Here is a 14,175-nt window from a genome sequence, read left to right as displayed (position 1 = left end):
ATTTTATATCATTCTAGATCGCCAAATTGTCAGAAAACTATTTAATGTTGCAACAGAAGCTGAACGATATGATAATCTCTAACCAGCTGAATCCTGAAAGCACAGCTGTGTTAATGAATACAATGAAGGAGAATGGCCCCCATGAAAGTAAGACGGGTAAGGTATTTACCATGAATTCTTTGAAACTACTATTACCGTTTTCGGTAATTTTCATTGTATAATTAATGTTATTCTTAATATTATATACAGTACCTTCAATACAAATCAATTGAGACTGTGCAAGAGACTGTACAACATCTCCATATAGTGTTCCATATGATGCTCTATGAAAGTACAGTAGAATCAGGTACATAGAAGTCTATGGGTACTCGATTTCAGGTCTCTTCAATTATAGGTTGCCTGAAACCATAATATGGCCAGGTATATACAACGTTATATATAGATGAGTATATTTGAGGATCCCTAAAGTTGAGGGATCCCACTTGTACAGTAGAATTATGGGGAAAAACATGATGGCGACTGTTTGCTGTCTGGCTTAAAGGAGTTGTACAGGCAAAAATGGACCAATAAATTTTCTCCTTTCCCTGGTGCTCCAGTGTCTCTCAGCATGGTCCTGTCCATGAGGAAGTCCCCACCCCATGTGACCGCTGAGGCCAATCAGCGACCTCAGCAAAGGGCATGTGACGTTACCACCTGTGACCCGGAGTCTTTTCCTGAAGCCAATCAGTGGCTTCAGGAAGGAAGGAATATGGGATGTCACAGCTGGCAAGCAATTGCACTTTGAGAAGACAGCCCAGCAGAAGGACTGCACCACGTTGGGAGGACACTGGAGCACCAAGGACAGGTATGACTTAATTTTTTAAAAAATTTCACCTTCCCCGCCTATGTAAAATATAACAAAAAATGCCCAGACAACCTCTTTAACTACAACAGGTGAATTCTCCTTTCTGCACAAAATCTGATATGTGTTTTTCCCCCCCTACAATTTAGCAGAAGGGGTGCTATGTCTTCTTCGAGACAACTTTGCAGTGTTTAGAGTCTTACAGACCATACATATTCTACTAGGATTTCTAGGAAAGGAATATGTCAATAAGTTCTTCCAGGTGATTATTGAAAAACGTGCTCTAGTGCCACCTTTTGTAAGATTGCTCCCTATAAATCAATGCTTGGTTTTCTATGAAACTTTGATGCTGGGGAACTGCCTTCCAATAGCTGGTGCTAGAGCAAGTTTTCCTTTTCCCATCAAGGAGAACTTATTTACCTATTCCTTTACCAGAATTCCTGCAAAACTCTACATAGTACAAGGTGGCCTGCAAAGGTCTCATCTCCCTAAGGAGACATCGTACCCCTTCTGACCCACATCTGTGACATGTCAACCAGCCAAACCAATACCCTGCTTTGCACTGTTGATGGGCAATAACCCTGAATCAGCTACATGGGTCTCCTATACTTTTGGAGAAGATGTTTTGGTTTGACTTTCATCCCAGTGAATCGAACCCCTTCCATGGACATCACTATTACCCGAGATTTGTCGTTTTTCTTCTTATCTGAAGTGGATGGTATATGTTTCATGGTCTCAACAGACATCTATAAATGCGATAACGTTGCACTGGTAGTAATATTTGTATCTGCATTGTATACTCTACTGTACGTTCAAGAGCGGGGGGTTGGAATCCATAACATGAATGTCTTTTCAGTGCATGCTTGTATGAGCTCATTGCTTCTGTATGGCCATCATGCTGGGGGGGGGGGGGGGGTTTTCCGCGTAATTTCATGTAAAATACCCTGTACTATTTCTAATATATCACCTGCTCGGCTCCCAAAAACAAATTAACATTTTCCGAAGGCTTTCGCACAGTCATTGTTCTGGCGCGCCACTTGTGCGCTGCTACTGTGTCGAGGCGATATCTAAGGGTATTTACAGGTTCATTTGCTTTTTTGTTATCTTCTGTCAGTTTCCATTATTGGAAAGGTTTTGAGGCAGAAATTGTTGTTACCTGACAACTTTTCAGCCGGTGTAATGAAATTGTTTCTTTCCCTTCGCCATTTATATCTCAGATCAGGAGAAATATAGCGATTTGTTTCCTCATCCGTATTATTTTATTGGTGTGCGGTTTCCTATCTGGATATAGTAATGAAATAAAGTATAATATCACCATAAAACAACATAAAGGTGAAAGGCCATGATCTGGGACTTGTCTATGGTCTGGGACTTGTCTATGGTCTGGGACTTGTCTATGGTCTGGGACTTGTCTATGATCTTGGACTTGTCTATGGTCTGGGACATGTCTATGATCTTGGACTTGTCTATGGTCTGGGACTTGTCTATGGTCTGGGACTTGTCTATGGTCTGGGACTTGTCTATGATCTTGGACTTGTCTATGGTCTGGGACCTGTCTATGATCTTGGACCTGTCTATGGTCTGGGACTTGTCTATGGTCTGGGACTTGTCTATGGTCTGGGACTTGTCTATGGTCTGGGACCTGTCTATGGTCTGGGACTTGTCTATGGTCTGGGACTTGTCTGAAGGTGCGCCGTCCAACATGGGGCCTTCGCCTTAAAACGATTTGCCTATCCAGTTAAATTGTCCCTTATTCACAGGTTGGGGACAATTTGCAGATAAGTGTGGGTCTGACTGCTGGGATCCCAACCGACCACAAAAACAGGGGTGTTTTGTTCTTCCGGTGATCAGAAAGGTGTATTCCAGATTCATGTATTCTCTGGGACTGCCAGAGATATCCGAAGTTCTCCACTGTGATATATCTGCTGCATATTATCTAAAAATTAGGCAGGATTAGTGAATCTGCTCCACTGAGTAGTGGCTGGGAATGGTACTGCAGTTCTCTCCTGTTCACTTGAAAGGGAGAGAGATGTAGTACCAGTCGTGGCCACTATACAAGGTATGGTGCTGTGCTTGTTTCTACTTACTTGAATAGGAGAGAGCTGTGCCTATTTGAAGAGCTGTGTCCCCTTTAATTAGCTGATATGTGGTGGGGTAGTGAGTCATCATTATCATTATTTGATAGGGTGAGCTATTGGTGAGCTCAGTGTAAAGGTTTCCTAAGTGACCTCTGCCATACACACACATCACAACCTCTGGAGGTCCCGAGGACACAGATAAAGGATGCACCCAGGAGATTTGCCAGCTCTTCCCAAAGTCTAGGAGATCTCAAATTTTGGGAAAATTAGGGAAAGTGGACTTTAACTTGTCTCTTTGTTGCACCATTCCCGAGACTGGTCTGGTGTCAGGGACAAGGACTATGCACAAAGCATACACAGCACTGCTTCAAACTGGTATTAAAGGGATTTTGTTTCTCTGCCATATCCTAATACATAGAATTACTAGGGAATATCGGAAGGGCATGACATATGCAACAAGACCAAGCTCTGCCCTGCGCTGATATTACATTCACTTATATGAGTCATGAAGATTCAGTCCAGGTGTAACGACACTCTTCTCTAAAAGCTTTCACACCAACATTGAGGGTTATAGGGTTTTTGTGATGTTTTTATTGAAGTGTTCTCAGTTCCACATCCGCTGCTCTTTATATATGGCTGTAAGTGCAGGGCAGGAAAGGATCGCTATTATGTACCAATCTGGAATGACTGGGCACAGCGTGTATGGTGAGCCATGTGCTAAGCTATGGGTACATTCTAACGTAATAGTATGGCGGGCATTGCCACATATAATAGAATATCACAGAGCAGCACATTATGTATAATCCTCTATATCTGGAGTAGTTGTAGTTCACATTTACTAACCAATTTTTTGTGCAGATAAGTGACAATTTTCTGAAAAAGAATCTGTCGTATGAGCAAGGTCAATTTTGTAAGAGGCAAATTGGGCATTGCACGGGGCCCCTATTTCCCAGGAGCCCCGGCCCCCATTCCTTTATACAGGACATCCACAAAAAATGTTTTAATTTCCTTCTAGGCTACTGATTGTTAGAAAAATTAACCCTTTACAAAACCTCTCCTGCTCATCAAAGAAAGGCTTTCCTTAAAGGGGTTGTCCCATCTCAAGGATCCAATCTATACTGGTATCTTATGTAAATGAAAGACTTTGCCTAAATATATTGCTTTAGAAATGCTACGATTTATTTCTGAAAAGTTTTTTTTTACAATTGCGGGTATGCTTTAAAAAGAAATGTGTGTTTTTCTAGAAACAGCATTCTTGTAGTTTGAAGCTGCTGGGACACTGTCTCTGTACAACCTCAATTCATAGGGTTTTGCTTTCAGTATAATGCTGAAGGATTGAAAGATTGTAAAGTTATATGAGAAATCTTCGCCATTCCCTCACTGTCATAGGTTTCAATACAGAATTATTAAAAGTATTGTCCAAGACCCGGTAAAAGAAATACTAATGACCCTATCCACAGGATATACCATGAGTATCAAACACCGAGACAAGACACTGATCAGCTCTTTCAGCCATTAGACGCTATATACGGCTTTATATAAGGTATACGGCCATAAGCAACTCCTATTGAAGTGAATGGCATAGGAGCTGCTAGAATGTATGGAACAGAAGCTCTGTATAATGTAGCAGAGGCTCAGGACAATTGCAACTCTGCTGCCATTCACTTCGATAAGAGCCGAGCCGTTTATGGCCGTATATAGCTTCTAGTGGCAGAGCTGCTTCCAGCCATATATCCTATGGGTTAAGAATGTTGATCGATGCTGAGGCTGGGCATCTGATATGGGTGACCTGTGAATAGCTTCATTTTCTATTACCTTATGGTCCTGAACAACACCTTTAAGAGGTTGGAGCTTCTTAATAATCCAGACATCTCAAACCAGTGAGGAAATTATTCAAGACCGGCATAGGAAACTCCAGTCTTAATAGATTCCTCCCACTTTACCCTGCTAACTCCATGCGGGAGAATAAATCCCACCCCATGTATGAGACCTTGATGGCACTTGACAGTGCTGTAAGTGACCATCTGCTTCACCCCAAGTGTGAGAAGGAGCTATCGCAGGTCCTTCCTTACAACCGCGACCAGGCTGTATAATCTACATCAGACCAAGCGAAGATCACTCCGTACAGAAAACTAAATGATTATGATGTCTTCCTTCTTTCTTCTTCTGTTCCTTAGCTGCTATGGACTCTTAGTATATCTTCTCTTCTCAGCATAATATGTGTCCTGTAATATATTACTGTGTATTATCCTGTATCTGTATTACTATGCTGCTGTAACATACTGAAATTTCCCCACTGTGGGACTATTAAAGGATTATCTTATCTTATCTTAATGTAACAGCAGTGACATGATACAAAGTAAGGTACTGTACACAATCCTAGAGAATGGGTTCACTACACCTCAGGAGATCCATTATTCCCGCCATGCTATTCTGCCATAAAACAATCTCGTGCTGAGTGTCCTCTTTGCCCTTCTCTAGCTGGGCCACCACTCTCGGGATATTTCCATTGCTGATGTCAGTGGCCTGGGCATCTGCCAGCCAGAAAACTGTAAGAGGATTTAAGGAAATTGCTGTAATGTCGTGTCTGCCAACAGAGAGCCGCGCGCTCCACAACCGTGGTGTGCGGGGGCCGCAGGGTTCTGCTTAGTAATCATACATGGCATTAGTCATCTGCCTCGTGATGTATGAATCACCTCCTGTAAATGGAGATTCTTCTCAGCTGTCAAACTTTTTCTTTTTTTTTTTTAATACATGAACTACTACTAATGCATCCATGTTCTACATAATAACACCTTGTCATTGTGCGGGGATGATAATAAGAGACCTCTGTTTAGAAGAGTGTGATTCAGTGCTGTTCAGCTCGCAACGCCGCCATATAGTCACCGGTAAAATGTAGTCATAGAAATATCAAAATGTAACGGCAGAAAAAAAAAAAAAACAGGAGCAACATTTAATTTGCCTTTTATGCAGTTTTGTTCTTTTTTTTTAGGAATTTTGATTTGTGTTTTGATTCTTTGTTTCCTGTTTACTATTCACTGTTACAATGTGTCAATCTATTACTCATCACATGGACACAAGCATAAGCGTGAGAACACAGCATGGATAGCACATGGATAATGTCTTGTCCATGTCCTTCACAGTCCTTTTCATTTCGATAATGACCCTGGACTGCAAATGGACAGGAATAGGACATATCCTGAGTTTGTATGTCTCCACACTCTTCACCCCCCTCACATGGACCCATGATAAAACATGGGTTTAGAGTACACATAATACAACCATATTAGAGATGAGCGAGTACTGTTCGGATCAGCCAATCCGAACAGCACGCTCGCATAGAAATGAATGGACGTAGCCGGCACGCGGGGGGTTAAGTGGCCGGCCGCCGTCAAAGCGGAAGAACCAGGTGCATCCATTCATTTCTATGGAGCGTGCTGTTCGGATCGGCTGATCCGAACTGTACTCGCTCATCTCTACACCATATACTTCCTAAATACAATAAAATGTTCTATATTTAGCGTACATTATACTACTATATAGTAATAGTACTAGGCTAGCAAAGTGGTTAATGACCTGGTAGTCCATGACAAGAAGGGAATAATATTGCATTTCTTGGTGGTCCAGGGCAATGAAGAGGTTAATTGTAATCTATGGTGGTCAGGGTAGTGATGGAGTCAATAGTAAATTTCTTAAGGATCTAGAACAATGAGATGTCCAATAGTAAATGCCCCCGTGGTCCTTGGAGGAGCTGGTGTTGATTATTACCTTTCATGGACCCCAGGAGGATACACCTTAGTCATGACAAGTTACATCCTCATCTCCAATTTGGTGAATCCTCTGCTGGTACAGGAGACATAGACAGCCCTACAATACGATGATCTTTATGCATCCCCCTTTATATAGTCAGAGCCCTACCCAACTGAACCTGACCATAGTCATGGTACCCCAAGGTGATTGCCATATTCCACCTCCTAAAACCATCCCTTTCGTAAGGGTAAAGGTAACTGCACTGAATCTCTTGTTTCACCGATCTGTTATTTGACATCCATCGCCTTCGGGGGGGATTTTTCAGATTCGTACAGATGGCATGAGAAGAAAAATTGTGTTTGTGTTTAAACACGTATTGTACAGATGGAGTCTCCCCTAGAAGCGTCGCTTCGTGGCTTTTCTGCGTGCACAAACCCTTATTAGTTCTAGCAATGCAATGTTTCATTTTTTTGTTGGTTTTGTTTGCCTTTTATATATGTGTACCTTTAAAGCAAACCTACAACTATGAAACCTCTTTACATAAATGAATAGTCCAGGTGAATATAAGAAACTTTCTAATATATCTTATTTAAGAAATCTGTTCCTTCTCCATTCATCAGACTGAGTTACTTTTTATATAAAACTCTATGGAGAGGGAAGGGGGAGTGTCAGGATCTTAGATATATACAGTATATATATAAAATGGTTGTGCTTTTGAGTGGTGTTCATCTGGGGATTTGAGCCGGTGTCCTGTGGTTCTAAGGTCGATTTTCTTGGCCACTGTTGGGATAGTGGTGGGTTCTCAGCCTCAGTGTCTACTTGAGCTCGCTTTGTGTCTTGGTGGTTGCGAGCTCAGGTGTGTGTAATTGTCGTCACCCTATCAGGTTTTTCCGGGGTCTGTAAGGGCTGACTGCTGGCTTCAGTCCTCGCCGGTTTTTGTGGTTACCAGCCAAGTCTAGAAGGAGAGTTTAGTTGGAGTTGTTCAGTTTCTGGAGCTGAATTGGAAGTGGTGTGAATTGTGTTTTGTGTGAGAGTCCATTTTCCCTCAAACTTTCCTTTTCCACCCCTGTCCTGCATTTCTGGCTCTCTGTCACTGTTTGGAATTTGTGAGTTTCTGTTTTGGGTTTCAGGTTTGTTTTGCCCCTGTCCTGTGATACCCTTTCCTCACTACTCCACTCTTCCTCTCCTAAATTCTTGTTGTGTATTTAGTGGTTGTGTAACATCTCTGCCTGTTCGGGCCATTGCACCACCCTCTGCTCGCGTGCTGCGGTGCAGGAGGCGTGTGCAGTTTGATTCTTGGCTTAAAGTTTTTGGTCGCACTGTGTGAACTCGGCTCTAGTTCTGTGATTGTATTTGCACCACACCCGCCTTCTGCCCTTGTTGCCTCTGTCCATTAAGTGGTTAATTTTGTCTTGCCTGTGATTGACAGTCGCCTTCCTGTCAATTCCAGGGGCGGGTTCTTCCTCCCTATTTAGTCTTGGCTCTCATTCACACCAGTGCTTGCTATTGCCTTGTGCGTACCTGCTCCTTACTGTCCCTATTTTTGCTTGCATTGTTATCCTTGATCTTTGGCTTTCCTCACTGACTATTCTTTGGACTTCGATTTGGCACTGCATCGCTCTACTGTTACTGACCCTTGGCTAGCTGACCTCTCTTTGTTGTTGTCCGTCTTGTCTGCGTTTTGTGTCTTACATATCCAGGAAGGGACTGTCTTCGTGGTTGCTGCCTATTACGTAGGATTGGGCCTGGCAATAGGAAAGGTCAGTTAGGGGCTTCAGCTTAGAGCTCACTGTCTTTAGTGTCCCATCCCAGGGTCCAACAGCTACCGGGGAATTGCTGTCCTAGAAATTCCCTAACAGGTTGTGCTTCACCTGTTAGTTCTCCAGAATGTTCCATCCTAGTTGTTACTGTTTGCAGCTGCTCTTATCCTTTCGTTAGGGGTGACCGCCTCTAGTTTCCCAGTCCCTAGCCTCTTTCATCTGTCATCCTACCTGTCTGTTAGGTCTTCATGTTTAGAGAGCCAGTAGTTGTCGGGCCGAGCTTGGCTCAGGTACAGCTGACCAACACCCTCAGGGAGGACCTAGTTAGCCATTGTAGCGCTAGGGTCAGCTCACCGACCCTGTTTCCCTACTAGCGCAAGCACCATTCAGTCCCACGGTATTTGGGCGTCTATGACCGTGACAGGGAGAAGGTAACTTCTGGAAAAGACACACAAATAACCAAAGTTGCTGTACTGTGAGTGAGAGAGATGCTATCTATCAAGATAAGGGTTTACTACTACACACAATGAGGCAATAAATCAATTACAGCCTCCTCCTCCCCCTCCCCTCTCCAGGAGGCTGAAGCGAGTAAGGAGACAGGTTCTATACAGATCAACACTGAAGATAAAGAAGAAGAGAGCAGCTCAATGAGGGGAGAAGGAAACAGATTTCTTTCATAAGATATATTAGGAAGTTTCTTATTTTGACCTGTACTGTTCACTGGCTGTTTAATCGGAGGTACACTTTAATATTCACTTGCAGTATTGTTTTTCCATGGACTGTAGCCTGTGGTATTTAATTCCTTCAATTAGGAGACTTCTATGAGACGTCTCATCAGCACGGTACGCCACGCTTTCCCAAGTCTCGGAGGCGCAGATGATAAATATTTACTTGCGGCCAGGGGTTTAGAAATCTTTTAATGAACTAAACCATTTAATTAGGAATCCGCCACAATCATGAGATCAATCTGCGGGAGTAATAGAGCAAATTGAAGACATTTATGGCACTGACACTCAGGGAAAACTTGATGTGGCCCATAGCACAACCAGCAGATGCTTGCCTTCAATTTTTAATCCTAAATACAAAAAGTGCAGAACATGAGTGACAAGCGGCGGTAATCTGCAATATTCACAATGTCATACCGGTAGGGCTATAGGGCAGTGCAGTGAAATCATTTAATGGAGTGTGAGGGGGACCCAAAAGGCCCCTCTGCCCCATATGAAGATAGTGCTTGTGAGATCCTGTTACAGAGTAGGAGCTTGACGTTACGCCTCGCTGCTCGCCATTTTTTATTCGTTTTTTTTTTTGTTATTTTGTTCTAATTTATTTTGTAACTTTTACTGATTAGAATTTTTCCCAATTAGATGTGAAGCCACAGAGGGTTCCTAGAAGACAACAACCAAAGACGTTAACCAGTCCGGATGAGTCTACGTACTACAGTCTCCTACATGTAAGTCCATAGGGATCGTTTCATGCTAATAATTGAATAGAATGATAAATTGTAAGACGTAATAAACTAAAACCCAACCATCTGCTCCAGGAATTTATTACAGGCTTTACGACGCTTTTATGGTGTGAAGAATTGCGAATTATGGTTCATAGTTGCGCTATAAATTGTGATTTTTCACACCTTCATCACTTTTTGCCACTTGTGTCTTGTTTAGCGTCAGGGATGGAGCCAACACCAAATGACAGGTTTACCATTCCTTATGCCAGAATTTCACACAGGGCGCGGATGGCGGATTTTGGTCCTGACTCTGATGCGGTAAGCCATGTCAGAATATGACCAAAAACCTCCTGCCGCGACTTCCAACAGTTGCGGCACTCCGATCCGTTGTAGGCCCAAATTAATGGAACTAGCATGGAGTGTGCTGCCGCGAGGCGGAGGCCACGGCTGAATCAGCCGCGTATTCCAGCTAGAGGTCTGTATAGAGTGGGAGCATTATGACATGGATTCTGCGCCAAAATCCGCCCCCTCTTGCTCTGTGTGAACGGGGCCTTATAAATTATTAATAAATCTAGACCATTACAGTATACTCTGATTAGTTTTTCTGTAACCACTTCGGTACCGGACCAGTCTCTCTGGTCCAGAACCAGACACATTTTTGGGTTTTTCCTTACATGTGCTTTTGAGGGCTGTAACATTTTTAGCTTTTTCGGTCATTCAACCAATTTCTGTGTCTTTTTTTCAGTGACACATGGGGCTTTATTTTTTTTGTTTTTGTTTTTGCGTGTTTTTTAGGGTTTTTTTTATCCTTGCTCCTTTTTAATCTGGGAGAGATATTTATGCTTAAACGGGTTTTATTAAAGATTTTTCAATAAAATACAGAACGAACAGAAGAAATACAGTCGAGCAACAATGCAGGAGCATACAAATCAGCGGGCAGGGAAGCCAAAAGGGCCCCCCTCCACACAAACCAAATACAGCCCAACAAGAGAAGGAAAAGGGAAACAAGAGAGGGACACAGAACAAACAAACAAGCACGAGACAAATACAGAGAAACAACAAGTAAGACAAGAAAAGCAAGGAAAAAAGGGAGAAAGAAAATAGATGGCCAAGTGACACTCAAGCGAAGGCAGAAGAGAAGGCAGATGATTCCTGAAACATAACCCAGGGACGCCATCGAAGTTCAAACTGGGGATAAGCGGGAGAGTCTTCCGCCACCAAAGTCTCCATCCGCTGAATAAGAAGGAACTCCTGGAGGAAGTCAAGCATGGAGGGGGGAGTAGGGCTGCGCCAGCGTCTAGGAATGACAGCCCTGGCGGCCGTGAGGAAGTGCCCCAGAAGGTCCTTCTTAATCTCCGACAGACGGCCAGGGATGACCGACAGAAGTGCCAGCTGAGGAGAAACAGCCACCGAGCGCCCACTGACCCTGGAATACAAAGAAAACACCGCATCCCAGAAGGGGCGCAGAACATCACAATCCCACCAAATGTGCAGCATAGTACCCCTAGCGGAACCACAGCGCCAACATGAGTCCGAAACAGCAGGAAAGATCCTATGAAGAAGCACTGGACACCTATACCACTGGGACAGAATCTTATAATTCCTTTCCTGAGCGCTACACGGGAGGGCCATCTTGTGAGAGAGCAGGAAGGACCTGTCCCAATCCGCAGACGACAGACTCACAGGAAGATCGGCATTCCAGGCGGCGACATAGGGGGGGAGTTCCGCAGTGACATCCGAGAGGAGCACGTCGTACAACAGTGAAAGGGCTCGAGGAGGGGAGGACCGTCGCCCGACATAGGATTCCAAAGCCAAGGCAGGAGAAGAGAGGCGAGAAGTGAGCGAGAACCGCTGCAGAAAGGATTGAAGCTGGGCATACTCCAACCATGAGAGGCGCAAGTCGGGGTGAGAACTACATAGCTGGGCAAAAGGAAGGAGCGGGGAATCGCCCGCCACCTCCTGAAGACAAGTACAATCCAATCTGTCCCAACAAAGGAACCGATCAACCGAACAGCCAGGGGGGAACATAGGATTGTCAAAGAGGGGAGTCAGCGGGCCCGGAACACGGGCCAAACGGCCAGAGGAACAAACCGAATCCCACACTTTCAGGAAGTGCGAAGGGAGGATGTAAAGGCCAGGGGATTTGGGACGAAAGTGCGGTGGAATCCAGGGCCAAGAGGACAACGAGGACGAAATCAGGTCAAATTCGATGGAGACCCACTGCTTATCAAGGCGACGGAACTGCCAATCAAACAAACGAAGCAAGACCGAGGCCCGATAGTAAAGGCGCACATCCGGGAGGCCAACGCCTCCCCTGTACTTGCGCCGGACAAGGGTACTAAACCCAAGTCTGCTCCGGGAGGAACCCCACACAAACTTCCCAAACAGAGACTGTACCCGAGCTAAGAAAGCACGTGGGAGAGGGATGGGAAGGGCCTGGAATAAGTACAGGAACCGAGGGAGGACATCCATCTTAAGGGCATGAATTCGGCTAAACCAGGAGGGGAGGCGGGCGCCATAAGAACGTAGATCAGCAGCAATGGAGTCCAGAAGCGGGATATAGTTAAGCTGGAATAGGGAAGAAGGATCAGGGGAAATGTGAATCCCCAAGTATGTGAAGGAGGTAGGTTGCCACCGAAAAGGGAAAGACTGCGCCAGGAATTCAGCCTCGGGAGAGGGAAGCGAAACATTAAGGGCCTCACTCTTGGACAAGTTGACCTTAAAGTTACTAAGGGCACCGAATCGGGAAAATTCACGCAAGACCGCCGGAAACGATACCCGCGGTTCCGAGACGTACAGTAAAAGGTCATCCGCATATAGAGCCGCCTTGACCATACGGGATCCTAATTGAATACAGAGCAGAGCAACCGCCAGATGTTCCATCACCAAAGCAAAAAGCAACGGCGAGAGGGGGCAACCTTGGCGGGTACCGTTCCGGACCGGAAAAGGATCTGAAATTATGCCATTCACCCGAACACGCGCCGACGCAGCCCCATAGAGAGCCAAGATCTTGCCCAAAAATCCCGAGTCAACCCCGATCTGTGCGAGAGTCTCCCTAAGAAATCCCCAGTGAATGCGATCGAACGCCTTTTCGGCGTCAAGCGAAAGCAAACAAAGAGGAACCCCAGAGGAGCGGGCAACCGAGACGGCCAAAACAGTTTTGCAAACATTATCTCGCGCCTCCCGACCCGGGATAAAGCCAACCTGATCACTGTGAACCAAAGCGGGCATGAAAGGAGAAAGACGGTTAGCCAACAATTTCGCATACAATTTCACATCAATGTTGATTAAGGAGATAGGCCGGTAACTCCCAGGACATACAGGATCTTTACCAGGCTTAGGAATCACAGTGATCAGAGCAGACAGGGATTGCGCGGAGAACGGAGACGAGTCCCCCACACTATTAAACACCCGCGCCAAATCCGGGGAAAGGAGAGAACTGAAACATTTAAAAAAACGAGCAGTGAACCCGTCGGGACCCGGCGCCTTACCCGCAGGCGTGGACTGAATTACCGCGGCAACTTCCTCTAACGAGAACGGCGTCTCAAGAGCTTTCGCGTCCTCACAAGAGAGGGAAGGGAGAGCAGTGTCAGAGACATACTGACGGATCTTACCTCTAAGCACGGACGGATCCAAATCCGCGTATTGACCGTGAATATTGTACAAGTCTGAGTAGAATGAGCGGAACCCCGCGGCAATGTCAGAGGGATTGTGAACGAGACCACCCGAATCCGTATGCAGACGCGGAACGTACGCAGGGGAATCACGCGGATGAAGACGACGAGCCAACGACCGACCACATTTATCAGCAAACTCATAATAATGTTTTTTAACGCGGTCCCGGAAGCGCAAATATTTCCCATCTAAGAGGGCGCGAAGTTCCTCCCTAGCATTAAGAAGCTCCGTATAGGTTGAGCGGGAGCCGGACTGTTTATGAGATAACTCCAGATCATGGATCTGGGTCAAAAGGGTGGCAACCCCAACGGCTCGCTCTCTCTTGAGACGAGCGCCATGCTGGATAAGGACCCCCCTTACCACGCACTTCAAAGCCTCCCATTGCATAGGGAGGGAAGTAGGATCAGAAGCGTGATCCAGCCAAAAATTCCGGATGGTCTCCCCGACAGCCTCCTTACAGGGGATATCTTTCAACAGGCCCTCGTTCAAGCGCCAGTTGAAAGGGCGCCGCAGTAAACCAGGGATGTCCAATGTTAAATGGACAGGGGCATGGTCCGACCAAAGAGCCGAGTCAATACGGACTGCCGGGGACCAAGACAGGGCGTGATGGCTGGTCAAAAAAAA

General features: G+C 45.3%; 1 protein-coding gene across 1 annotated transcript in view; it reads left to right on the top strand.

Moving 5' to 3' along the window:
• Positions 1-14,175, top strand: part of MYO3A (myosin IIIA) — a 151,793-nt gene that overhangs the window by 121,815 nt on the left and 15,803 nt on the right. Inside the window, exons 30-31 of the mRNA XM_075271731.1 lie at positions 18-156; positions 9,794-9,879. Coding sequence (XP_075127832.1) covers positions 18-156; positions 9,794-9,879 — 225 coding nt within the window. The remainder of the gene's footprint in view (positions 1-17; positions 157-9,793; positions 9,880-14,175) is intronic.

This window comes from Leptodactylus fuscus, chromosome 4, assembly GCF_031893055.1.
Source record: "Leptodactylus fuscus isolate aLepFus1 chromosome 4, aLepFus1.hap2, whole genome shotgun sequence".
NCBI classification, from domain to species: Eukaryota; Metazoa; Chordata; class Amphibia; order Anura; family Leptodactylidae; genus Leptodactylus; species Leptodactylus fuscus.
This window is presented reverse-complemented; position numbering and strand designations above follow the sequence as displayed.